Genomic DNA, 26778 nt, shown 5'->3' on the forward strand with positions numbered 1-26778 from the left:
TGCATCCTTCAGAGACAACTGATCAGGCAACAAGCTCAAGAAGTCTCAATCTTTCTCAGAAGCTGAACATTGCAATTGATGTAGCTTCAGCATTGCAGTACCTTCACAACCACTGCGAAGCTGAGATTGTTCACTGTGATCTAAAACCAAGTAACTTTCTTCTTGAAAATGATCTTGTTGCACATGTGGGTGATTTTGGATTGGCAAGGCTTCTCCCAAAACCCATCAACAGATCTTCCGAGCAAGGAACCAGCAGTATAATAGCTATAAAAGGAACAATCGGCCGCGCAGCCCCAGGTAACATAAATTTTACTTAATTGTGCGCAGACTAATCAAACTCTCAAATTATAGGTTTTTTTTTTTTAATTGCAAGCAAGAGGTTTCAAACCCAGAATCTCTCACTTACATTTTCTCGTTCCACCCAACCCACTCCTCCCCAAATTAGATGCACTGGTACATTCCGTTTTGTAAGATTCCTCTTCATAAATTTAAGAAAAAAAATTTTGAAACTCTTTCATCCAAGTTCTATGATTTGTTTGATATCATTTTTCTATGGGATAACACAGAAAATATACACAGAGCTTTTATGTTAAAGCATAATTTGAAATAACATACCACAATTTTCAGTCACCTACTTTAATATGCAAATTGAGACTAATATTAAATAATAACAAGAAAAAATATACATAATTACATATCATTGAAACAAATGGCAAAGAAAAGGCGGCATGTCCATAAGGAGAAGAAAAATTTTTAAAAAAAGCAAGAAAAAAACAAAAAGAAGATGAGAAATAGCAAATAAATTTGTGCACTTAAAGTAAAAAAATTGCAAATGATTTTTGTCATATTCTTGGATGATATATTATGTATTGGAGTTACTTATTGATAAAACAATTTTAAGGGGACAATGAGCAATTGAGCCGAGGCTTGCAGTGATTCACCTTCTAACAATTTCAATTAAGTCTCATTTATGAACCAGTACTTTGTAGCTATGCTTAATCTACCCCAATCTAAACAATTGATTCAGTTTATCATCCTTAGATAATTTTCTCTATTTTCTTAAGTTTTTCTTGTACAAAGTAACATAATATATCTAAAAACAAAAATTCAGAGTACGGAATGGGTCTTGCTGCATCAACTCTAGGAGATGTCTATAGCTGTGGTATTCTTTTGCTAGAGATGATCACTAGGAGGAGGCCAACAAATGATATGTTTACTTCAAATCTTCTTAATCCAAACACACCCGATGTCTTCTTGCAGGTACTAATGCATAAAATCTGGATTTGCAGCTGTTTGTTGGTTTGAATCTCCGAGCTGAAGTTGCCAGTTGTGTGAGCAGATAAAGAAGACACCTTTGGCTTTCTTTCTAGGAACTGGATGTTTTGAAAGCTGGTCAATTGGCTCAATTCTGCTTGAACATCTTTTTACTCCTGTATTCTACAATAAATCTTATGTTTCCAAAATTTTGATTTTGCAATGTTGAACGTTGATTTTGCAACCATATGAAATCTTAGTCACAATGTGGACGACATAAAGGGAGTAGAAGGCAGGAATCAATTGCACAATAAAGCCATATGTTCTCTTGCTAGCACATCCATACATTGCCCAATCAAGTTAAGGTGGTCATAAAAAAAATCATTTAGTATTAAATTACATGACAATGATATGCATCATCACCTGCATAATCAGTCAGTATGTACTAACCTTTTTTATTTTTGTTCCTATTTTGTTGGGGGTGCTCAAAAAGGTTATGCAATAATAGTAAATACCTCATTTTGCCCATTTTATTCAATTTCATTGATACGCACGACGGATCTTTTGTGCTACTTTCTATTTCACTTTTTATCATATTATTTTTTTCTCCTTCATAACATCACATTTTAATTCTTTTTTATTTCCTTAAAATCTAATAACTATTAATTAAATAATACAAAATTTAACACATTTCTATATGTAAATGGCTTAACCGGACGAAGACAATAGATGAAAATGTCTCTGGATAAGATATCGTATTAAATCTGGGACCTTTTAATCAGTGAGATAAAGGCAGACATTAGACGAATGGGAAAGATGAGGCATCTAAGCTAGACTAAATGATCAAATCGAATTGGGTAAAAAAAAAAAAAATCAAGTGAACAAAATAAGAAATTTTTTCAAGACGTTCAACGGGTATTAGTATAGTTTGCCCAATTTAGTAAGTCTGCTAACTGGGCCGTTGGCAAAGAGCCCAAACGCCCAAGGGATCCCTGTGTTATTTACGATGGTTTTCTTGGTCTAAGGACATATCAAAAAAAAAAAAAAAAAAAAAAAATTTCTTGAATCTTGATGAATCTTGATGGCCACAGCTACATATAAGAATTTAATACGGTTCACAAGTTGGTAGTTCATTTCTTCTATATTTTAGAAAAGCAATTTCATTCTTGATAGTGTCTTATAAGCTAACTCATTCTTTTATTCAAAATCTATTTTAGCCAAAAGAAAAAAGAAAACGAAACAAAAGTTATGTGTTGTGCTCACTAGCATGGAAAAGGACGTCTTCTTGCAGGTACTAATGCATAAAATCTTGATTTGCAGCTGTTTGTTTGTTGGTCTGAATCTCCGAGCTGAAGTTGGTAGTTGGTGAGTTGATCATGAAGACGCCTTTTGCTTTTTATTTGGAAAAATGAATGGATGACTCCAACGTATTTCTATAGTCTTTCTTTATAGCTATATTTTCAAACTCGGACTGGGTATCGACTCGGTCGAGCTCAGGGGTCAGGAGTCAATGGGTTTGATCGGGGTTGAATCAGATGACGTCATAAATAAAAATTAAAATATTATATATAAAATATTTAAGAGCATGTTAATATTAATGAAGTATATTCATATATATTTGATGTTTCAAATATATCTAACAAGGAAATATAAAGAAATTAGAATGATCAAGTAGCAATTTATATTATTCAATGAACATTAACGAGTTTAGAATTAAAATTATGGATTTGATTGAAAAATAACACCAACTTTAGGGCAACATTTATAAAGTATGAAATATTTGAGCTATATTAATAATTCTTAACAAACTAGGGGTCAAAATATAATATTAAAAATATTTTGACCTTTAAAAAAACTATGACACAAATCGGCCGGTTTTTTGATCAAATCTGGTCAAACTCAATTTTGACCAAGTCTTTATCCCTTCGGTTTTTTAATATAGCTCGGATTGGATACATGGCTAGCAACTGGTCTGGTCCGAGTTTAAAAATATGGCTTTATAGGATCTGGATGTTTTGAAAGACAGTCAATTTGCTTCATTCTGTTTGAACATCATTATGCTTCCGTATTATGTTTGGATCTTATGCTTCCATAATGTGTACATTATACAATAAATTGTACTTTATTACAAAGGCATACTCTTTCCTCTATTAATTATGCCTTCTTTTGAATGTTGATTTTGCTGCCATATAAAATCTTAGATCCTGTTTGATAATCCACTTCAGCACTTAAACTTGATAGATTCAAATCTTAATATATTCAGACTGTTTGATAACAAAAAATTGAATATCTGAATTAATTGAGTGGCACTAAATTTTCTAGGCAAAATTTGTTCCCAAAATTAAGTGATAAACTATTCATTTATCATTGAATGTGATATATACTCAAATGTATTAAATTTAATACTTAAAAATTTAATAATTTAATGGAATCAAATTTCAAATTTCAGATTTTAGTTTTATCAAACGCACTTTTACTTGTGATGATAACGGTACCAAGGGATAGAAGATGGGAATCAATTGTACGAAAATTACCCTGAAACATTAGGAGATGATGGGATGCCCATGAATGAGATACCAAGAAAATTAGATCTACTCAAAGATCTGGCATTTGCTTCAAATCAGATCTCGGGCCCGGATCCTGTTCTGAGAAGTAAGGGAAATTTTCCTACTAAATTTGACGCGGGATATGATTTGCTTCGAGCCAGATCCCAGGACCGAACTCACTCTTGAGAATTGAGAAGTTTCTTTTGATTTGATCTGACTTTGGATCCACGGTCGGATCCTTGATAACAGTTAAAATTCTTTAAACTTGTTTCGGCACCTTTTATGATTCGAGTGGCTATTTTACCACCAAATGATGCCTCGAATTTACAATGTTTCTGATCACTTGCACTTCTTATGTAAAAACCTATTCATATGAACAAAACTTTGAAGAATTGTTTGATGATTGACTAAAGATACGATTCTAATTGTACAAGATCACGTAGAGGATTGATCTACTACGGAAACATTATTCTTCATATTTTAAAATATTCTAAAACTATGCTCTATTGTTCAAATCGGTTTGTCATAGTGTATATTGTAGACAATCAAATTTTGTCCTATCCTAAAAGATATTTATCCTTTGTAATAGATATTAATAGTGAACAAATATAGTCCAAAGAAAAGTGGTTACTGTAATTTACGATTTGAAGCCTTTTCTATCCCTGTCCATCTCCCTAGTATTTATACCAAGAGACTAAAGGTCTTCGAGTCCTTGCAGACCAAACATGCAATGCACTAAAATGCTAGCTTTAGACTGACCGACTGTTGTAGGCCTGAAAGAATAATAAATTGTGGCCCACGAATATTGAAATTGTGAAAGTATTCAGATTGGTTAATATTGACGACCTAAATGAGGGGTTAGAAAAACTTTGAGAAAAATTTAAGAGGCTCTCTCTAATTTCAAGAGTTTAACCTTTTTTAAGGCGTTGAGGGTCTGAAAATTTCTTTGCTGCTTCTCCTAAACACAATGAGTAGAAAGGGAGGCGAAAGACCAAAACAAAGCAAAACGAGTGATCTCATCGCAAAGTATTTGTCAGAGTGTAATTTACTTCAAACAAATCTAGTGCAGGGAACAGTAAAATAAAATCTAGTGCAGGGAACAACAAGTCACGGTCAGGGTATGTAGGGAACAACAAAATAAAATGAAATAGCAAAAATACCAACCCTCTCTAAATAGAGTTCACCTACAAAAATCAATTCTAGATTACGACATTTTTAAGTGATAGATACAAATATGAAAATCTCTAAAATCAAGAAATTGGATTATTTATTAGTTTGTTTCTATCGACTAAGTCGTTGTCGTTTGGTATAGGATTTTTCCTCTAAATTATCATGAGTGTTAGATAATTTAGAGTGTTAACAATCCTAGACTACTATCCTCTCGATTAAATCAATTTATTTTAGTGAGGGGTTAAATCCACACTCCTTCCATACTAAATGTGCACCTTATACATGTGTTAGACACTTATGTCCTTAGCTTTTAAGCATCAAGTCAAAACGTTTTATAATAATATCTTTTCTAAAGGAATATTAACATCCTAATCTTTATTGCAAGTTTTATATAGCCATTCCGATTTTTTTTTTCAACATTTATTTTTCTCTAAAGTTTCTTTATAATTTTCCTATTTTCTATTATGACTTTCTACCTTTTTTTTTTTTTTTTTTTACCGCTTACACATAACCAAATGTAACCAAATAGAGATGTTTAAGTCACTAATGCTTCTTATGTAAACACCTATTCACATGAAGCAAAAAACTTTGAAGAGTTGTTTGATTACTAACTATAGGATACAATCCCCAATTCTAACTGTACAGAATGACGTAGAGGATCGATTTACTACATAAAACCATTTTTTATATTTTAGAATACTCTAAAATTACGCTCCATTGTTCTAACCCTACACTGATTTGTTACCATAACTATTGTTACTTCAGACTTTTCCTTAATATAAATGCTATAACTAATTGTACATTCTATCCATTTTTTCACTATACATAAAACAACAGAGGGGTTATGTGGCTATTTTAAAACCTTAGAATAATAAGTAATTTATCCAAAAATTAATCATCTGTAAAATTGAAAAAGATTACCGAGAAAATCACTTCTTAAATTATTTTATATCTATAAAGAAGAACTCCAGTGAGATTTTTGTTGGTCATGAAGATTTACATCTGGGAATTCAAATCTCACACTACACATATGAGCTGTTATTTAATTGGGATAATTTCAAAAACCTCCCCCGAGGTTTGTAGGAATATCAATTGGTTTGTTATGTGATAGGGTGTTAATTGTTAGTAATTTTATTGTTAATTTTTCCCTTTGTCCTTGCTAAATATTGTTTTAATTATTAATATTTACTTATATTTGGTATTGCGACTTAATTTCAGGAAATGGAGCAGAAAATTACGAAAAAAGAGATAATTTCTGGAGAAAAGGGAGACTTCTAAAAAACTTCACAAACCTGGCCCACGTTGATGAGAAGAAACGAACTTCCAGCTCCCTTTTGCTGACTAGGAGTCTGACTATGAAGAAGAAACGAAAAAGAAGGACATTGAGACCTTTTGTCTTTTCTTTTCCTTATCTTCGGCAGAAACAAACGGAAATAATGGGAGGCTGAGTAGCATTTGGAAACGAAAAGAATAGGGAGAAAACAATTCGTCAGAGCCCCACTTTTCCTTGTACTCTTGCTCAATTCGGTAGGGACCCACGGACTAAGGGGCATTAGTGATTCTTTTGGCTTTAAAAAAGGGGAAGAACGTACAGAGGCGGGGGGACCTTTTTAGTATAGTTTTAGTTTTCTTTTCTTGGCTCTTTTGATGGCCTGGATCTCAGTGAAATTATTTGGAGATTTTCTCATGAGGCGTGGCTAAGTTTGTCTAGTCGAGAAACAACGGAGGACTTGGTTCTACTAAATTTGTGAGATCGAATTAGTTTTTATTTATTTCCATTATTTACTGGTATTCGTCTATCTTCTGCTTTATGTTCATATGGTTGTTTTATTATTCGATTATCCAGGACCCAAATTCTAGATTAATTCAATAACCTGAAGTCAATTAAGGTAGTTAAATCCGTAATTGTTTAATTATTCTAAACTGGTGGCAACTGGCATGATTGGGTTTGTGTCAGGGAGATAGACAGGCTAACTTAAAGAGACCCTCGTAGCGTGTTGATTGGTTAGAATTAGGCTCTTCTAATTATTCATGCAATTAGGGAATTGAACTTCTATGGTCGTTGATAGAGCAGTTATTTGACGCATTTTACACTATTATTTTGTCCTAATTTTGGCTATTCATGGTGCTAAGAATTGAAATTTCACTCATATTCGATATTTGTGTGAATTGTAGGTGGTCGGCATTAAAAATGATCTTTTGAGGCATTAAAAGCCGGATCCGCGGAACCAATAGCAGGAGACCCAATTAAGGCACTTGGTCCATGTGAACCAGATGTGTGGGATTAAAACCCATAGACAAGTCCTGCTCCTAATTACTTTGGCTGGCGGCGGCTACAAAAGGCAAAAAAAAAGCCAGATTCACGGATTAGGAATTAGATAGCTTTAGTTTTCTTTTTCCCTAGCCGTCAGACGTTGTAGACTCTTCTCTTGCTTTTTGGCTTTCACGTTTTTGACTCTTTTGCTTTGGCTTTCGCTTTGTACAATTTTTGTTGGCTTTTGCGTTGTTCTTCGGCTTCAGTACGAACATTGACGCAGAGACAAGGAAGACATTTTCTTTTCTTTCTTTCGTCATTACTCCATCGTTCCAATTTCGCTGATGACTGTGCGGATGAAATCAACCAACCCACGCAAAATTGATACGATGAGGAGCGGCTAATTTTCTCCTCTACCCAAAGGTTAACGCGAAGGCGCGGCCCATAAAATCTGTGAGATCTAATCGAATCTTCATTATTTCTCCCAATTTATTGCTATTCGTGCATTTCCTGAATTAATTGTTCATGGGTATTTTATTAATTGAATATCAACGGCCGGGTATTTGATTTAATTTAATAGCCTACTGCCACGTTAATTAAATAGAATCCGTAATTGTTCATTTAGTTAACACCTCGTGGCAACCACCATAATTGGTTTTATGATGGGGAAACGCAAGATCTAATTTAAATAAACCCTCTTAGCGTGTTTATTGGTTAGGGTTGGGTTCTTCTAGCTTTAATGCAATTGGGTAATTAAATTCCTACGGTCGTACCTAGGGTTGTTATCTGGTTAGAGAAGCAGTCAATGGTCGTACCTTGACTGTCGAAAAAGTAAGGAAGAACTGGTTGTCAGAGCTTATTGATAGCTATAACCAACCTAGTGATAAATGGATGAAATATCTTTGCATCGATGAGTATTTAATTGGACCGTGCCTGAGCAGTTGATCCTTTGGGTAGAACTTTTATTAATTGCTATTTTTAGTAAATTGTGCTTTGTGAGTTAGTTTTGAATTTTGTTTGTTTTATTTCATTTTTATTTGCCTCCCATCAAAAACCCCCCCATACTTCAAACTCTAAAAGAAATAAGTTATCCCCAGTCCCTGTGGATTCGACCCTACTCACCGCTATATGTAAAATTTACATTTTTCTCGAGTAGGTATTTATTATTGCACAGGTTCGGCACCTATCAATTTTTGGCGCCGTTGCCGGGGACTGGTGTCAGATTAATTTGTTTCTTTTTTAGTTCATCTTGTTTTCATTTTTTTTTGTTTGTTTATTTTTCTCTTATTTTTTTTATATATAGTTTATGGCTTCTAACACTCCGTATTTTGGTGATAGAGTGGATTTTGTTTCCAGGGAAGACAATGAGGCCTGTTTTTTTTCTAAGTTTGCATATTCAGAGGCCCTAAACTCTCTTATTGAAAGAATGGCTGCTGCAACCTGTGGAATTTGTTATGCCAGGGATCATTCAACCGGTATGTGCCCCGAATATCAAGACTACCTGAGTGATTATCTCACAAAAAAATTTGGAGATTCTTCACCTCGATCTCAAACGTGGTATGACTCTTATTCAAACGGGTACGATCAAGGATGGTGGGATAACTCCAATTATAATTATACAACGGGGCCAATGAATTTTCAGCAGTATGAGTCTCAAGAATCATCATCTATGTCAGGTATGTCTCTTGAAGAAATAGGTGAATCAATAGCTACTAATACATACCAATTTCAACAGGAGACACAAATGAGAAATGGAATGATGAGGGAAGCAATGAGTAATCTGGCAGATCAAATTGAAGAATTGCCCTTGAAAATCATTGTTGATCTAGAAGAAAATGAGAGTGAAATTTGCCTGACTAGTGATGAGGAGTTGCAAGAGTTTCAAGAAGAGAGATGTACAGATGCAGTTGAAAAAGAAGCCGAAAAGGAAGAAATGGAACCCCAACCGCAACCCATTCAAATGAAAGAATCCAGTGAACAATCATCAAATGTGTTGACACCCCCTCCATCCCTTAATCTATATTCTCCTGACTCTTACTCTATAATTTCTGTTAATGAGATTGATTTTGTTATACCAGCAGTTCTTGAGTCTCATGGCAGGAATGAATTAAGAGTAGCTATGGTCAAATATCTTGAACCATTGAATGCTCTTGATGGAGGGGTGGATGAAGAATTGCGATCAATGCTTGATTATTTGGTGCCATCAACTAATCCATGGGAGACCGTACCTCGTGTGTTCAAAGATTACTCTATTTACGAGGGATATCAAGATTATATAGAAGATGAAGCACTAAAACGAGCTATACGATTTTATCCTCCATGAATAAACATGATGATGTCTAGCCAAAGACATTAAAGAAAGGCGCTACTTGGGAGGCAACCCAAGGCCTTTGTTTTAGTTTCCTTATTTTTTGGAATTTTTGTTAAGTGTTAGTGTCATTTAGTGGATTGTTGTTTTGTGGCAGGAAGCTGGCAGTTGGACATGCCCACTCTAGTTGATCATGCCTAAGGAATGAAGCTTTGGAATTGAGGGTCAGAAGACTATAGCTTTCAAGGCGTGCCCACGCCTTCCAACCCTTCCGAAAACGAAAGTTAAAAAGAAAAAAAAAAATTTCCTAGCCCCACTTTTCTACTTTTTTTTTTTATCGTATCTTGTCTAATCCCTTTTCACTTTGTTTTAGTTTCAGTCTTCTCCTTCCTGTTGGTGTTGCGTCCATCACCGCCACTCCACCTTGCGTCCGCCGCCTCCACACCACCTTGTGCACGCAGCCGTCTCACCTCCTCTGCCTTAGTGTCTCACTTTCCCTCCCCGGTGGTCAGGGAAGTTTCTTTTCTTTTCTCCTAATACTTCATTTGTCTTTTCTACATTGAGGACAATGTAGGTTTTAGGTGTGGGGGAGTGACTTCCATTATTTCTTTTTACTTTGTTACTCAAAAAAAAATGAAAAAAATGAAAAAATAATGGAAAAAATGAAAAAAAAAAGAAAACATTGTCTTGACACATTACACCCTATTTTTACCTTCTTATCCCGCCTTTTACCTAAATCTCATTACAACCTTATCAAAATCCCTTTGATTTGTGTATTTAGTTCACTTTCGAGTTGTGGAGATATGATAAATGTGCAAGCTTATGGTAATGTCATTCTATGATGTTGGTTTGAGCGTTTCTAGTATTCATACACTTTCTTGGAGGTAACGAGTATTACTGTTCATATTCTTTTTGGACTCCTACCTATCCAGTATGTTCTAATCTTGGTGGCATTGTCAGGAATGCGGGATGCTTGTGTTAGTATAGATTACTGCAAGACCTGTGCTTTCTTGATTGTATTTCTGAGCTCCGAAATGCTTGAGGGTAAGCATTGTCTAGGTGTGGGGGGATTTGATAGAGCAGTTATTTGACGCATTTTACACTGTTATTTTGTCCTAATTTTGGCTATTCACCGTGCTAAGAATTGGAATTTCACTCATATTCAATATTTGTGTGAATTGTAGGTGGTCGGCATTAAAAATGATCTTTTGAGGCATTAAAAGCCGGATCCGCGGAACCAATAGCAGGAGACTCAATTAAGGCACTTGGTCCATGTGAACCAGATGTGTGGGATTAAAACCCATAGACAAGTCCTGCTCCTAATTACTTTGGCTGGCGGCGGTTACAAAAGGCAAAAAAAAAGCCAGATTCACGGATTAGGAATTAGATAGCTTTAGTTTTCTTTTTCCCTAGCCGTCAGACGTTGTAGACTCTTCTCTTGCTTTTTGGCTTTCACGTTTTTGACTCTTTTGCTTTGGCTTTCGCTTTGTACAATTTTTGTTGGCTTTTGCGTTGTTCTTCGGCTTCAGTACGAACATTGACGCAGAGACAAGGAAGACATTTTCTTTTCTTTCTTTCGTCATTACTCCATCGTTCCAATTTCGCTGATGACTGTGGGGATGAAATCAACCAACCCACGCAAAATTGATACGATGAGGAGCGGCTAGGTTTCTCCTCTACCCAAAGGTTAACGCGAAGGCGCGGTCCATAACATCTGCGAGATCTAATCAAACATTCATTACTTTTTCCAATTTGTTGCTATTCATGCGTTTCCTGAATTAATTGTTCATGGGTATTTTATTAATTGAATATCAACGGCCGGGTATTTGATTTAATTTAATAGCCTACTGCCACGTTAATTAAATAGAATCCGTAATTGTTCATTTAGTTAACACCCCGTGGCAACCACCATAATTGGCTTTATGATGGGAAAACGCAAGATCTAATTTAAATAAACCCTCTTAGCATGTTTATTGGTTAGGGTTGGGTTCTTCTAGTTTTAATGCAATTGGGTAATTAAATTCCTACGGTCGTACCTAGGGTTGTTATCTGGTTAGAGAAGCAGTCAATGGTCGTACCTTGACTGTCGAAAAAGTAAGGAAGAACTGGTTGTCAGAACTTATTGATAGCTATAACCAACCTAGTGATAAGTTGATGAAATATCTTTGCATTGATGTGCATTTAATTGGACCGTGCCTGAGCAGTTGATCTTTTGGGTAGAACTTTTATTAATTGCTATTTTTAGTAAATTGTGCTTTGTGAGTTAGTTTTGAATTTTGTTTGTTTTATTTTTATTTTCCTCCCATCAAAAACCTCCCATACTCTGAACTCTAGAAGAAACGAATTATTTCCAGTCCCTGTGGATTCGACCCTACTCACCGCTATATACAAAATTTGTAATTTTCTTGAGTAGGTATTTATTATTGCACAGGTTCGGCACCTGTCAAACCTAGGGTTGTTTCTTGATTAGAGAAATAGTCAACGGTCGTACCTTGACTATCGACAAATTGAGGAAGAGTTGGTTGTTTATCGCGTGTATGACAACTATAACTAATTTATCAGATAGTAACTGGAATAATCCTTGCATCTGTGATCGAATTAAGTGAACCATCTCCGAAGTTGTCTCTTGGCTAGAGTTCGTCAATTATTATTTTTATTGTGATAATTAGTTATTTGAGTTGTAGTTGTTTTATTTTATTTTAATTTATTCCAAGTAATTTAGTTACTCTCATTTTCAAAAATCCCCCATACTTCGGACTCTAAAAGAAATAAATTATCCCCAGTCCCTGTGGATTCGATCCTGCTTACCACTATCTACAGAAATTATATTTTATTTGAGCAGGTATTTATTATTGCACAGGCTCGACAACCTGTCAATTTTTGGCACCGTTGTCGGGGACTGGTGCCAGATTAATTTGTTTCTTTTTGAGTTCATCTTGTTTTTATTTTTTTTTATTTATTTTTCTCTTATTTTTCTTATATAGTTTATGGCTTCTAACACTCCGTATTTTGGTGATAGACTGAATTTTGTTTCCGGGGAAGGCGATGAAACTAGTTTTTTTGCTAAGTTTGCATATTCAGAGGCACTAAACTCTATTAGAGACAGAATGGCTGCTGCAACCTGTAAAATTTGTTATGCCAGGGATCATTCAACCGGTATGTGCCCCGAATATCAAGATAATCTGAGTGTCCCACTCAATAATTATGGAGATTTTTCACCCTGGTCTCAAACGTGGTATAACCCTAATCCAAACGGGTATGATCAAGGATGGTGGGATAACTCCAGTTATAATTATACAACAGGGCCAATGAATTTTCAGCAGTATGAGTCTCAAGAATCATCATCTATGTCAGGTATGTCTCTTGAAGAAATAGTTGAATCAATAGCTACTAATACATATCAATTCCAACAGGAGACACAAATGAGAAATGGGATGATGAAGAATGCAATGAGTAATCTGGAATATCAAATATGTCTATTGACATCCAGAATAAATCGATTGGCTTCTCAATTTGAAGAATTGCCCTCGAAAACCATTGTTGATTTTGAAGAAAATGAGAGTGCAATTTGCTTGACTAGTGATGAGGAGATGCAAGAGTGTCAAAATGAGAGATCTACAGATGCAGTTGAAAAAGAAGCCGAAAATGAAGAAATGGAACCCCAACCGCAACCCATTCAAATGAAAGAATCCAGTGAAGAATCATCAAATGTGGTGACACCACCTCCATTCCTTAACCCGCATTTTCTTAACTCTTACTCTATGATTTCTGTTAATGAGATTGATTTTGTTATATTGGAAATTCTTGAGTCTCATGGCAGGAATGAGTTAAGAGTAGCTATGGTCAAATATCTTGAACCGTTGAATGCTCTTGATGGAGGAGTGGATGAAGAGTTGCGATCAATGCTTGATTATTTGGCGCCATCAACTAGTCCATGGAAAATCGTAACTCGTGTGCTCAAAGATTACTCCATCTATGAGGGTTACCAGGATCATATTGAAGATGAAGTATTGAAGCGAGCCACAAGATTTTATCCTCCGTGAATAAGCATAGCATGTCTAGCCAAAGACATTAAAGAAAGGCGCTTTTTGGGAGGCAACCCAAATATTGATTTTATTATTTTTCGTTGTTCATTTCTTTCGTTTTTTGTTTCTCAGTTGAGTAGTAATTGGTCTTCATATTTTTCTCCACTGTGGCAGGAAGTGCAATCTTGGCGTGCCCACGCCATGTTAGTGACTCTTGAGGTCAGTGGACGTTTACCAATCTTGGCGTGCCCACGCGGTGTTTGACGACCCAAAAACAAAAGAAAAATTTTTATTTTTATTTTTTTATTTTTGTTTCTCTTTATTTTTTATTGAAAAAATATTTTTTTTTTAGAAAAAAAAAAGATACTTTCCATTGTAACTTGCGATTTTGTTTTGAAAAATTTAAATTTTAAACTTTAAAAAAAAAATTCCCCAAAAACTATTTTTTTTCTTCTTTTTCTTTCTTTCTTCTTCCCCAATTCCCTTTTCCTTCTCTTTGTCTGCCGCCCCTGTCCACGCCACGACGCACTCCCTCTCTTCCCCCTCGCTCCCACTCTCCTCTCCACCTCACTTCGCTTGCGCTCGGGCACCTGCGTGACCTCCACCAGCTCACTGCAGCTCCTCCTGAGCTCGTGCGCCACCAAGCCGCACGCCACCACTCTCCCCTCAAGCCGCACGACCGCCGCCCGAAGCTCACAGCAAATCCACCTCCACCAGCTCACAAGCTCCTTCCTTCGAGCACCGCAGCTCCATCGCTGCATCTCCCTCTCGAGGTCAGCTCTCCACCACCAGCGCACAACGCCGCCGGCGATGAGCGCCTCCCTCGCTGCTCCCTTCACTGCTGTCCGTCCACCACCGAACGCCGCCAGCGCTCCTTCTTCCTCAGCCGCAGCGGCACTCGTCCAGCCCACGACGAGCTCATCTCCACTTCGCCGCTCAGCCACCATTCGTTGCTGTCCGCCCAGCCTCCCGAGCCCACAGCCGCGAGACTGCCATCCTCAGCCACTCCACTTAGCTCGCAGCTGCTACCATCAAGCACCACCTGCCAACGCCGTCCGCCGTCCGCCGCCCGTATCTCCGTTTTCCCCTTGCCGCGCGTCACCACCTGTCAAAATTGACAGGTGGAGGTATTGAAATTTTCCCCTCGTTTAGTATTTTCCCTGAACCCTCATTTGCTGAAATTTGTGCCTTTTTAGTGGGTTTCTTGTTGGATAAAAACAGGAAGTGGTTTGCTTGATTTTCCCCTTTCCGTTGAACTATTTAGGAGCTTCTGTTGCATTTGTTGGTATTTGATTTTTGAAGGCTCCTCTGACATTTCATTTATTTGGGAGGTGTTTGGAGTTGCTTTGGGAGTTGCTGGCCAATTATTTCCCATTTTCATCTCTAGTGCTATTTAGTGATTGTTTGGGGTTTCTTAGTGAATTGAGTTTGCCGTTTGATTTAATTCTTCTTTGATTTAATTCTTCTTTATGCGTATACCAGTGGTACTGGTTGTGGTAGTTTGCCTAACATTTAGTCATTCTCTTTGGTTGGCTGCTTGATTGAAAGCTCTGAGCTTGTGACTAAGTTGTTATTGCCTAAATTCTGACCTGCTATTACTGGACTTGTTGAATTCTTGGGGGCATTTGTTGGGATTTTGGGTGGATATGTGTCCAATTGCTGAAATTTGTTGCTTTGTTTAATCAGTTGCATTGCTCCTAGTTTGCTTGAGTGAAATTGGTTGGACGTCCTTTGCCCGTGGAGTTTAACTGTTACATTGTTTGGAGTGGTTTTCTAGTACTGATTGGATTGTTGGGCTTAAATTGCTCAGGGCTTTAAATTGCTAATTTGATGGGCCATTTATTATGCACTACCTTTTTAAATTGGGAGATACCTGTGCTTATTGGGTTGATTGTTGACTTCACTAGAGGATATTGATTTCTACTGATCTGCATTTACTTGTTCCTCTATATGTTGGCAGTTTTGTTTCTGTTGATTAGGTTACCTGTTAGCGACAATGGTGAGATCAAAGTTCTCTTCTAGGTCCGGAACCTCTCGACCTTAGCCTACCTCAACCCAACTCAACCATTTCCCACCTCACCCATTGTTGTGGCCCCGCCATGATTCCCGTGATTTCAGGGAAGTACTGTTGCCCCTCTCCTTCCTTCTGCTTTTACATTATCACATTGAGGACAATGTGTGAATTAGGTGTGGGGGGGGAGATCAGTTGGGGTGCTAGTATTTTTTATTTTTAGTTTCTAAAGGCTTTTCCTTTATTTTTAGTTTGATATTTATCTCCTTTTTTTGTTTATTTTCTTTTCTTTTTTTTCTAGTGGTCAGTCTTCATATGAATACCAAGTTTTGATGCCGGATTGTTGTCTCTAATTCTGTTATTGTCAAGTTTTATTAATAAAAAGGTATCAAGTTGATGTGGTTGAGTTCAGGAACATCTCTTTGGTGAATATCAATAATTGCTTAACTTTTCCTATTTTTGGTTAACTTTTCTAGGTATAGGGAATGATTGTTGGCATTTTTCATGTAAATTGGTCCAGTTATTAATTTTAGTTCTCCATGTCTGGAAATTTGAGGCTGGCTGCTGTTATTTTTTATGTTATTTTTAGTTATGGTGCTATATGGTTGTAAATAAGAGTTGACTGTACTCCGCTAGTGGTTACTACTGAGTAACCGGGGATCTTCACCTAAAGTGTCGATTCTCGCGTCAAAAGGTAGTAGTTGCTATGAGTGCGTGGTCCCGTAGCAATTGGAGCTGAGTAACCGGGCTCCTCCATCTGTCAAATGTTGGAGTTCGCGTCAAAAGGCTCTAAGGGCTATAGACTAAGTCTTTTGTTACTAAAAAAAAAAAAAAGGAGAAGTAAAGTAAAGATTGTGTTAGTATGTGAATAAGTCAGCTTACCGGTTTGTGATCTTAATGTCGAGATTTGGTTAATAGTTGGACCATTTGCTGATAAATGTGAGCAACCATTCCTTTTTCTTATATTAGTTTGCTTTAAATTGGAGGAGTTGGTGGTTGGGAAGCTAACCGGGGTGATTTTTCTTGGATCTTGACCTGTGATGCTTGATATTTGTTTTTCTGGATATCTTGGCAATACGGTAGTTGGAGCAACAACCATTGTCAAATTTTGGTGTTCAATTGCTGTTCTCATGCTTGAGGGCAAGCATGATTCAGGTGTGGGGGGAATTGATAGGGTGTTAATTGTTAGTAATTTTATTGTTAATTTTTCCCTTTGTCCTTGCTAAATATTGTTTTCATTATTAATATTTACTTATATTTGGTATTGGGACTTAATTTCAGGGAATGGAGCAGGAAATTACGAAAAAGGGGATAATTTTTGGAGAAAAGGGAGACTTCTAAAAAACTTCACAAACCTGGCCCACGTTGATGAGAAGAAACGAACTTCCAGCTCCCTTTTGCTGACTAGGAGTCTGACTATGAAGAAGAAACGAAAAAGAAGGACATTGAGACCTTTTGTCTTTTCTTTTCCTTATTTTCGGCAGAAACAAACGGAAATAATGGGAGGCTGAGTAGCATTTGGAAACGAAAAGAATAGGGAGAAAACAATTCGTCAGAGCCCCACTTTTCCTTGTACTCTTGCTCAATTCGGTAGGGACCCACGGACTAAGGGGCATTAGTGATTCTTTTGGCTTTAAAAAAGGGGAAGAACGTACAAAGGCGGGGGGACCTTTTTAGTATAGTTTTAGTTTTCTTTTCTTGGCTCTTTTGATGGCCTGGACCTCAGTGAAATTATTTGGAGATTTTCTCATGAGACGTGGTTAAGTTTGTCTAGTCGAGGAACAACGGAGGACTTGGTTCTACTAAATTTGTGAGATCGAATTAGTTTTTATTTATTTCCATTATTTACTGGTATTCGTCTATCTTCTGCTTTATGTTCATATGGTTGTTTTATTATTCGATTATCCAGGGCCCGGATTCTAGATTAATTCAATAACCTGAAGCCAATTAGGGTAGTTAAATCCGTAATTGTTTAATTATTCTAAACTGGTGGCAACTGGCATGATTGGGTTTGTGTCAGGGAGATAGACAGGCTAACTTAAAGAGACCCTCGTAGCGTGTTGATTGGTTAGAATTAGACTCTTCTAATTATTCATGCAATTAGGGAATTGAACTTCTATGGTCGTACCTAGGGTTGTTTCCTGATTAGAGAAATAGTCAACGGTCGTACCTTGGCTATCGACAAATTGAGAAAGAGTTGGTTGTTTATCACGTGTATGACAACTATAACTAATTTATCAGATAGTAACTGGAATAATCCTTGCATCTGTGATCGAATTAAGTGAACCATCTCCGAAATTGTCTCTTGGCTAGAGTTCGTCCATTATTATTTTTATTGTGATAATTAGTTATTTGAGTTGTAGTTGTTTTATTTTATTTTAATTTATTCCAAGTAATTTAGTTACTCTCATTTTCAAAAATCCCCCATACTTCGGACTCTAAAAGAAATAAATTATCCCCAATCCCTGTGGATTCGACCCTGCTTACCACTATCTATAGAAATTATATTTTATTTGAGTAGGTATTTATTATTGCACAGACTCGACACCCTGTCATTATGAAAAGTAAAGGTCCACAATAAAACGGTAATTTTGAAATAAAATTTTTTATCTTTCCCAAAATGATGATATCTTTGAAATGGGTTGACAAAGTTACAAAAAAGTTTAAAATAAGGGAGGTTGGTGAGATACTTTTAAAATTCAGGGATACCAAATGATTTTATCCTTTACTAGCGGGCTAGTTTTGTCGCCGGAAGATGATCAATGTATAGTTCTTGACTGTTAGTCGCATATGGTGGGCAATGTTTTGAAAACCGGACCGGACCGGCCGGTTCGACCGGTTGAACCGCGAACCGGCCATGGCACCGGTCCGGTTCAATGACATTGCTGACTTTGCTAGAAACCCGGTCAAAGACCGGTTGAACCGTGAAAACCGCCGAACCGGATTGAACCGGCGGTTTTCCGGTTTTTAGCTTTCCTTTTTTTTTTTTTTTTTTTTTAAGTTTTGCAAAATGCAACAATCAAGATTCGAACCCAAGACCTTTGTAATAAAAGACCAATGTATTAACCGTTGCACCATCACATCTTATTAATTTTTTTTGATAACTTATTTATATAAAGCAAATACTCATATTTTTTTTTTCCATTTTTCTTACAAAATCTCATCCCCTCATGGCTCTTTCTTTTTAATTTTCAACTCTCTCTCTCTATCATCTTTTCTTTTGTCACTCCCTTTTTAATCAAACCTCTTTATTTTTAATTTATTAATGTTTTCTTCCATCTTTTAATTTTGTTTTTGTCCATTAAATTGAAAAAAGTTAAAAAAGAATTTTTTTTAACCCAAATTATTTAATGCCACAACCACTCACTTTTATCTTATTTTTTGTTTCTTATCAAGTTTACATTTCTATTTTCGATTTTCTTGATTTCCTTCGAACTCCAAATTTTCTTTTTTAAATTGCAATATCTAAATCTCAAAACGTAAATTAAAATTAAAATTCATAATATCTAAATTCTCAGATACATGAATTTTGTATAATTTCAAAATATTGTGATATTTTGGGGTTGGATTTAGATATAATTGAAATTGAGATGAAATTTATTTGTTTTAACTTATAATTTAAAAAATTTATTTTTAAAAATCCAAGTTATTAAAAAATAGTAAACTTTTCATCATATAAAATATTAAATTAGTCCATTACATGTCTTATTTTGTACATATATATATTTATATAAATTATTTTTTAAAAAATTCATTGAACCGAGGTTGAACCGGTCCTACCGGTTGAACCTCGACCCTTTCACTTCACCGGTTCAATTAACGGTCCGATTTTTAAAACATTGATGGTGGGAAGACAGGAAAGTTGAGTCAACAAGAATTGGTCCCTCGTAACGCTTGGACCAGTCAAACTCGAAGCTCACCAATGCTGCAAAGGTTTTCCTAGTCAGTAAGTCACCATTGTCCGGATAATAATGATGATATTTCACAATTAGGGATGGTAACGGGGCAGGGGAGGGGCGTTGCCTATTAATTCCCCCCGATCCCTGCCTCCCACTCCCCCCGCCCCGCCCTCGTCCGTCCTACTTCCCCCACGGGGGCATCCGTGGAGTTAATAAAATTTTATTATAGTTAAATTTTAATAAATAATCAAGTACTAAAATATCAACACATCATCAAGTTATTTTTTCATTGTAATTTTACAATTGAAACTCATAAAAAACATCAAACAAAAGTTATTTGAATATAATCCAACATGTTAAAATAAATACAACTAAAATAGTTAAGTTTTCACTTTTGGTACAAATACAATCACTAATTCATTATTGTGTTTGTGCTTTTTTTTGAGAAAAAAGTGTTATTCTATTAAGTGTAATTAGAAATTTAGTATAAATGTATTAGTAAATTTAGTATAACTAATTAATAAATTCTATTAGTAGACATGTCTAATTATTTGTATAATTGATAATATCAATTATATTACATACACTAATATACATTATATAATACATCTAACTAATAATATCATTATCGTAAGTTTATGACTAATTAAATTACATATTATATATAATTATATATATTTATTTATATATATAATTTTTTTTAGGGTGGCGGGGTAGGGGATGGGGTGGGGGTGTACTCTCCCTGCCCCCCACCCCGTTTCTAAATAGGGGGAAAAATTTCCCCCCGCCCCCGCCCCTAGAGCCCCCCACGGGGCGGGTGCCCGCGCCATCCCTATTCACAATGCCTACGACCTTAAATTAGTATTCCCAGTTCAGTAGGTTTCCAGTTTTCTACAAAAACAAAAGTGCGAAAATAATAGGGTTAATTGCATTGGGCCCCCTAACAATTTGTTCCCAAAATCACTTGGCGTCAGGGTACATCAGGAAAATCTTTGAAGTTTAATAGCTACGGGTAGAGCTGACAAAAAAGCCCAAAACCCAATAACCCGCCCAACTCACCCATTAATTTTAAAGAATAGGTTGGGTCAATTGGGTTATGGGTTTTATTGGATTGGGTAAGAAAAACCCAACTTATTCATTAGGCGGGTTGGATTTTTTATTTGGGTATCCAATACCCAACTTATTTAAAAGTAATTCAAAATAATAAATACAAGATTTAATACAAATATGCCCAACTATTTACATTTGGACACGTGTTAATAATTCATTAATTAATTTGTGGACATTGTTAATAATTCATTAATTAATTTGTATTCAAAATTCTCATATATATATATATATATATATATGTATTTTCAATCAATTTTTTTTTAATTTTTATTTAAAACAAAAGAAATTTGAAATAAAAACTCATGCTTATTTTACTTTTATATGTCTGGCATATAAATTATATGTCATTCGACATGTGGAGCAATATTCAGCTATTGTGTGTGAAAGAAGTGATCGATCTACAGGACATTTTCGTAGACAATCCCTTGAAACATTTGCTTATTGCATATGGTTTTCGTAGATCATATTTGACGCATTCCCTGACATTCATTCTATTTGAGTTGAGTGACGTAATCAGATATTCACCTTCGCATACTAATTATTATTACTTTTATATCAATTAATTTTGAATAAATTCTAGTAATTTGTTTGAGTATTGCATCTTTGGCGTATTCCCGTTCCACGCCTTTATTTCAAGTATATGTCTCTTACTTACATTTTCAAGTATAATATAATATAGCATTCAATAATTTAAATACATAGAATATTACAATTTACAATAAAATAGATATGAATAGTAAAAGTGTTAATAAGTTGTGACAAAAATAAGTTTCAATCAATTAGTAGTATTAACAAAATACAAAGTAAACAATTTTTTAAGCTAATCTATTTAAATGTATAATTTATTATCTAAAATTCACAATACAAGCAATATAAAATATTATTCAATTTATGATGTGTTTCCAAGGAACTTAAGGAGTGTGTGTTTGTGTGTGCAAAAATACATTATGTATGTGAAACTGTGTTTATATGTGTGACAAAAATCTATTTTGTGTGTTAAAATGTATGTAAAAAAGTTTATGTATTAAAATGTATTATTAATTTGTTGGGTCATATTTGGGTCATGGGTTTGAGATAACTCAATATGACCCAACCCAATCTAAAGTTGGACGGGTTGGGTATAACCCATTTAAGTGAAAACCTAATATTAACCCGTCCAAAACCCGTCCAACCCGCCTAATTGGCTATGAGTATACATGAGAATTGAATAGAGTCACAAATTGAGGTTCAATTTTTCTATTTTATAACTTTTGAAACTGTAGGGCTTTATGTGAAGAATCGCTAAAACACAGGGGAGTGAAGTGTATTTTGCCCAAAAAAATTCCCTCATTTCCCCAATAAACCATATTGCTTAGAAACCATTGTCCTGATCTAGCATCTAGCAACCAAATGAGGAATATTAACCAGAAGCAGAAGTGTGGTGTCCAGGAATATTAACCAGAAAAGTAGTCAGTTATAGATGCAAAATGGTAAACCACAAAAATGTCGACTTGAGTGCATGAAATATGATGAAATTATCTAATCTAAACAGCTGAGCAGCTTTAACTCATGATCACTTTGTCGTTAACAATGGAGTGCGCCATCTACATTTGCCTCTTTCAACTTCAGTCATAATCAAAATGAAATAGTCAGATTCCAAAAGTCCCTGAAAAGATCTCTCCCTGAGTTTTCATACACTTCGGACTTCTCAGAGCTTCTTAACATTATTTCATCCTCCCCTGTCAAACTCAACATTGAGCTATTTTCCTTCTTTCAACAGTAATGGAGCTTCAAAGTTCCATTTCTTGGGGATTTTGGTCATCGATCTCAATGGACATTCTGATTCTGCTTGTAGTTCTCGCTGCCATCAACAATTCTGCAGTAAATCATGCCTTAGCCACCAATCGACTTCAAAATGAAACTGATAGACTCGCTCTGCTGGAGTTCAAGAGTCAGATATCTGATGATCCACATGCTGTCTTGAACTCGTGGAACCAAACACGACACCATTGCCGATGGCCGGGGATCACATGTGATAGTCGACATCAGAGGGTCACAGCCATAACTCTAACAGGCTGGGGTTTGTCTGGAACCATATCTCCTCATATAGGAAATCTCAGCTTCATGAAATCCATCCATCTGGAGGAAAATCAGTTCCATGGTGAAATTCCACAAGAGGTTGGTCATCTGTTCCGTCTAAGGTTTCTTAACCTATCATATAACCTCCTGAGCGGAGAGATCCCTGTTAGTCTATGCAACTGCTCAAATATGTTAAGCCTTACGCTTACGAGCAACAAACTTGAAGGCAAAGTTCCAATTGAGCTAAGCAAATTGAAGAAGCTTGAAAATCTTTATCTTTCTAAGAACAATTTGACAGGAGAGATTCCTTCCTCCCTCGGAAATCTTTCGTCATTGACAACACTCTTTCTTGCATATAACAATTGGAGCGTAATCTGCCCAAGGAGATAGGCTTCCTTAAAAACTTGCATTCATTAGGAGTGGGAGTAAACCAATTATCTGGTAGGATCCCTGCATCTGTTTATAACATATCATCTCTCCATGTCTTTTCAATACCAGTTAATTCTTTTCATGGCAACCTTCCAACCGACGTAGGTCTCACCCTACCAAATCTGCAAGTCCTACAAATTGGGACGAACGACTTCAATGGCAATATTCCACTTTCCATCACCAATGCTTCTAGGCTTGAGCAACTTGACCTTGATAACAATAAGCTTGAAGGGCAAGTTCCCAGTAATTTAGGAGATCTATCAAACCTTCAATTAATAGAACTTTCTGGAAATTGGTTAGGAAGAAATTCTACAGGAGACTTGAATTTCATTGGATCATTGACAAACAATAGCAATCTATATACGATTTTCTTAGATGAAAACAATTTTGGTGGTGAGTTACCTAAGTCCGTGGCAAACCTCACACATGGACTCACTGAATTAGGCATTGAAGGAAATCAATTATGGGGAACTATCCCAGAAGGACTTGGAAATCTTGTCAATCTAATTGTCTTTGACATGTCGTGGAATTCTCTTTCAGGAGTCATACCAAGTGACTTTGGTAAATTTCAAAACTTGCAATATTTGGGTCTAGAACGAAACAGGTTGTCAGGAGAAATTTTGTCAAACTTATGTAATTCTAGCTCTCTGTACCATCTGGGCTTAGCAGACAATCTTTTTGAAGGCAGCGATGTATTTAGCAGTATTCTCATGAACTGTGGAAATCTGCAATATCTGGACGTATCTATAAATAATCTTAGTGGTGTTATATCACCAGAGTTTTTTGAGATGCACACCTTGCTATTATATCTGGGTTTGAGACAGAACACATTCAGTGGTTCTATACCTCTGGAAGTAGGAAAGCTGATGCACATGGTAAATTTCACTGTCGCCTACAACAGATTTTCTGGAGAAATACCCCCATCGCTTGCTGATTGTTTGGATTTAGAGACTCATGAAATGCAGGCCAACTTTTTCGAAGGGACGATTCCCTCAAAATTGGCTTCTCTGAAAGCCATCCAAGTATTAGACCTTTCATTTAACAACTTGGCTGGACAAATACCAAGAGACCTTGAGAAACTTCAGCCGTTGAGGTATCTGAACCTTTCTTATAATGACCTTTATGGGAAGATACCAACAACCGGAATATTTGGGAATGCAAGCCTAATAGTTTTGATGGGAAACAACGAACTTTGTGGAGGCATTACTGAATTGCGTTTCCCGCCTTGTCCATTGATCATGGGAAAGAAAAAGGAAAAGCATAAGATCATTGTTCTATTATCCACAGTTTTACCAGTAACATTCTTGGCTCTTGGTATAATATTGTTGTTCTATTTGGGGGTATACCAAAAAAGATATCGAAGAGAAGCCAGCTCATCTTTTGTGCTCCCAACAGTCGATAAGCTGTTAAGAGTTTCTTACCATGAACTCCATCGTGCTACTTTGGGATTTTCTCCAGAAAACTTGATCGGATCAGGAAGTTTTGGGATTGTTTACAAAGGCAGGCTAGATCAACACGGAGATAGGCTTGTTGCAGTTAAAGTTCTTGACCTTAAGAAGAATGGGGCTTCTAAGAGCTTCAAGGCTGAGTGCAAAGCACTAAGAAACATCCGCCATCGAAATTTAGTCTCCATCTTAAGTTATTGCTCCAGCGTTGATTCCAAAGGTCATGAATTCAAGGCTTTAGTTTACGAGTTCATGGAAAATGGAAATCTTGACTTGTGGTTGCATCCAGAAACAACTGATCAAGCAACAACATCCAGCTGCCTTAATCTTTTTCGGAGGCTGAATATTGCAATTGATGTTGCTTCAGCGGTGCATTATCTTCACAACCAATGTGAAACAACAATTGTTCATTGTCATTTGAAGCCAAGCAACATTCTTCTTGACAATGACTTCGTTGCTCACGTGGGTGATTTTGGATTAGCAAGGCTTCTTCCTGAAACCATCAGTACTTCTTCTGACCAGGGAACCAGCAGTGCTGTTGCAATTAAAGGATCAATCGGATATGCAGCTCCAGGTAATTTATATCCAATTCCAATCTATTACGATATGGTCAAGATTTGTAGATACAAAGAACTTAAACCAAATTGAATCATTGGTTCTTAAACAATACTAGATTCTCTGTGAAACAGAATTCAAGCTAATTTAATTAGAAATTTTTAATAATAAAATTATATTTTTATGGTTGTGTACTTTTATGGTTGAATTAATTACCCCTGACCAAAGCCAGTTGTTCGTGCAAGGCATTTACATTTTGCTTCTACTTAGTTACGATTTCTCACACTTGATTCATTAATCCTATTTCGAAGAGTTGCCTTGAGTTCCTTTTCATCAGAGTAACATATTGAAAGAAAATTTCAGAGTACGGGATGGGTCTCCCTGCATCAACTCAAGGCGATGTGTATAGCTATGGGATATTTCTGCTGGAGATGATCACAAGAAGGAGGCCAACAGATGATATATTAACTGATGGCCTAAATCTTCATAACTATGTTAATGTGGCTCTGCCTGAACAAGTTTGCAAGATTGTGGACCCGTTACTTCTTTCAAAAGGAGGAGATCAGTACAGAGAAATGACTCCAGGAGAGGAAAAGATTAATGGCAGAAGAGAGATGGAGTGTATGATTTCCCTGTTGACAATTGGACTCGAGTGCTCTGCAAGATTACCAAACGAGCGGATGCACGTGAATGAAGTTCTGAGAAAATTACATCTCATTAAGGACGTGTTTCTTGGTATCAGGGTACATCAAGAAAATCTTGAGGCTAACTGCTAAGATGTGGCATTCTTTGGATTTGCAGCTGTATGCAGATCTGAAGCTCCAAAGTGAAACTGCTAGCTTGTGCACTCATGAAGAGATACATGCTTATGAATTTTTGCTTTGAAAATAAATGTATCCTTCAACCATTTTATTTTCTTGTTTTGTGGTTAGAGTCATGCTGATTTAACAGTTGAAGTCAACCGGCTCAACTCTGCTTGAGCATTTGAAGATTGGATTAAAGAAGTTTTTTAGCCACCAATATTAAAAGTTTCTTCTTTTTTTTTTTTTTTGATTTTGGAGCAGTGCATTCACTTTTGAGGAAAATTCTATACTAATGGAATTCGGTGCTCCATGCCCCGACATACAAATCCGCCGCTGACTAGTCATCGCAAAAATTGTGGTTGACATCTCGTAAAACACACAAAGAAGTGTAAGTTGAGAGAAGACATTAGAAGATGAGGAAAAAGGAATAAAAATATAACTAAGACAGACGAAGAAAATACTTTTGTTGTTTAGGTCAAGAGAGAGGAATACATTTTCTCCGACCTCAGCTCAGATAAAATATTTGTGCTCAGTTTTGTATGTTTGTGTAGACTTAGAGCAGAGCAACCAGAATTTAGAAATAGAGGCACATTTGATTTCTATATATTCTCTGTCCAAATTGATAGACGTTGATACGTAAAGGTTACTAAATTGTAAGTTGCTGGAAGCTCACTGACCATTTCTGAATTAAGTTTTGATGACGAAGTTTAGCTCATTTTTCTCCAAAAATAAATACCAAGAATTTTTAATAAAAAATACTTATTAACTGCTTAGTTACTTTAAAATATATTATTTGGGGATATAGTTCAATAAGTACTTATTGTATTGGATAACGTGTAAATTGAAAATATTTAAAAGTGTTTATCTCTTTATTTGATTCATAATATAAGATAAAATGATTTAATTTGATG

At 36.0% G+C, this 26778-nt stretch overlaps 1 protein-coding gene across 1 annotated transcript; it reads left to right on the forward strand.

Moving 5' to 3' along the window:
- The first annotated feature begins 22338 nt into the window (after nucleotides 1-22338).
- On the forward strand, nucleotides 22339-25949 carry LOC113756560 (putative receptor-like protein kinase At3g47110). The gene is made up of 4 exons (XM_027300198.1): nucleotides 22339-22964; nucleotides 23081-25083; nucleotides 25428-25685; nucleotides 25807-25949. The coding sequence occupies exons 1-4, from the start codon at nucleotides 22339-22341 to the stop codon at nucleotides 25947-25949; spliced, it is 3030 nt and encodes a 1009-aa protein (XP_027155999.1).
- Nucleotides 25950-26778: the final 829 nt, after the last annotated feature.

This window comes from Coffea eugenioides, unplaced genomic scaffold (genome assembly GCF_003713205.1).
Source record: "Coffea eugenioides isolate CCC68of unplaced genomic scaffold, Ceug_1.0 ScVebR1_23;HRSCAF=104, whole genome shotgun sequence".
Taxonomy (NCBI): domain Eukaryota; kingdom Viridiplantae; phylum Streptophyta; class Magnoliopsida; order Gentianales; family Rubiaceae; genus Coffea; species Coffea eugenioides.

Excerpts from the sequence above, each read along its gene's own strand:
- LOC113756560 (XM_027300198.1), top strand. The coding sequence starts at position 22,339 with ATGGAGCTTCAAAGTTCCATTTCTTGGGGATTTTGGTCATCGATCTCA. Across the intron at positions 22,965-23,080 it reads TCCTCCCTCGGAAATCTTTC|GATCCCTGCATCTGTTTATA; the intron begins GTCATTGACAAC and ends ATTATCTGGTAG. Across the intron at positions 25,686-25,806 it reads TGGCAGAAGAGAGATGGAGT|GGTACATCAAGAAAATCTTG; the intron begins GTATGATTTCCC and ends TCTTGGTATCAG.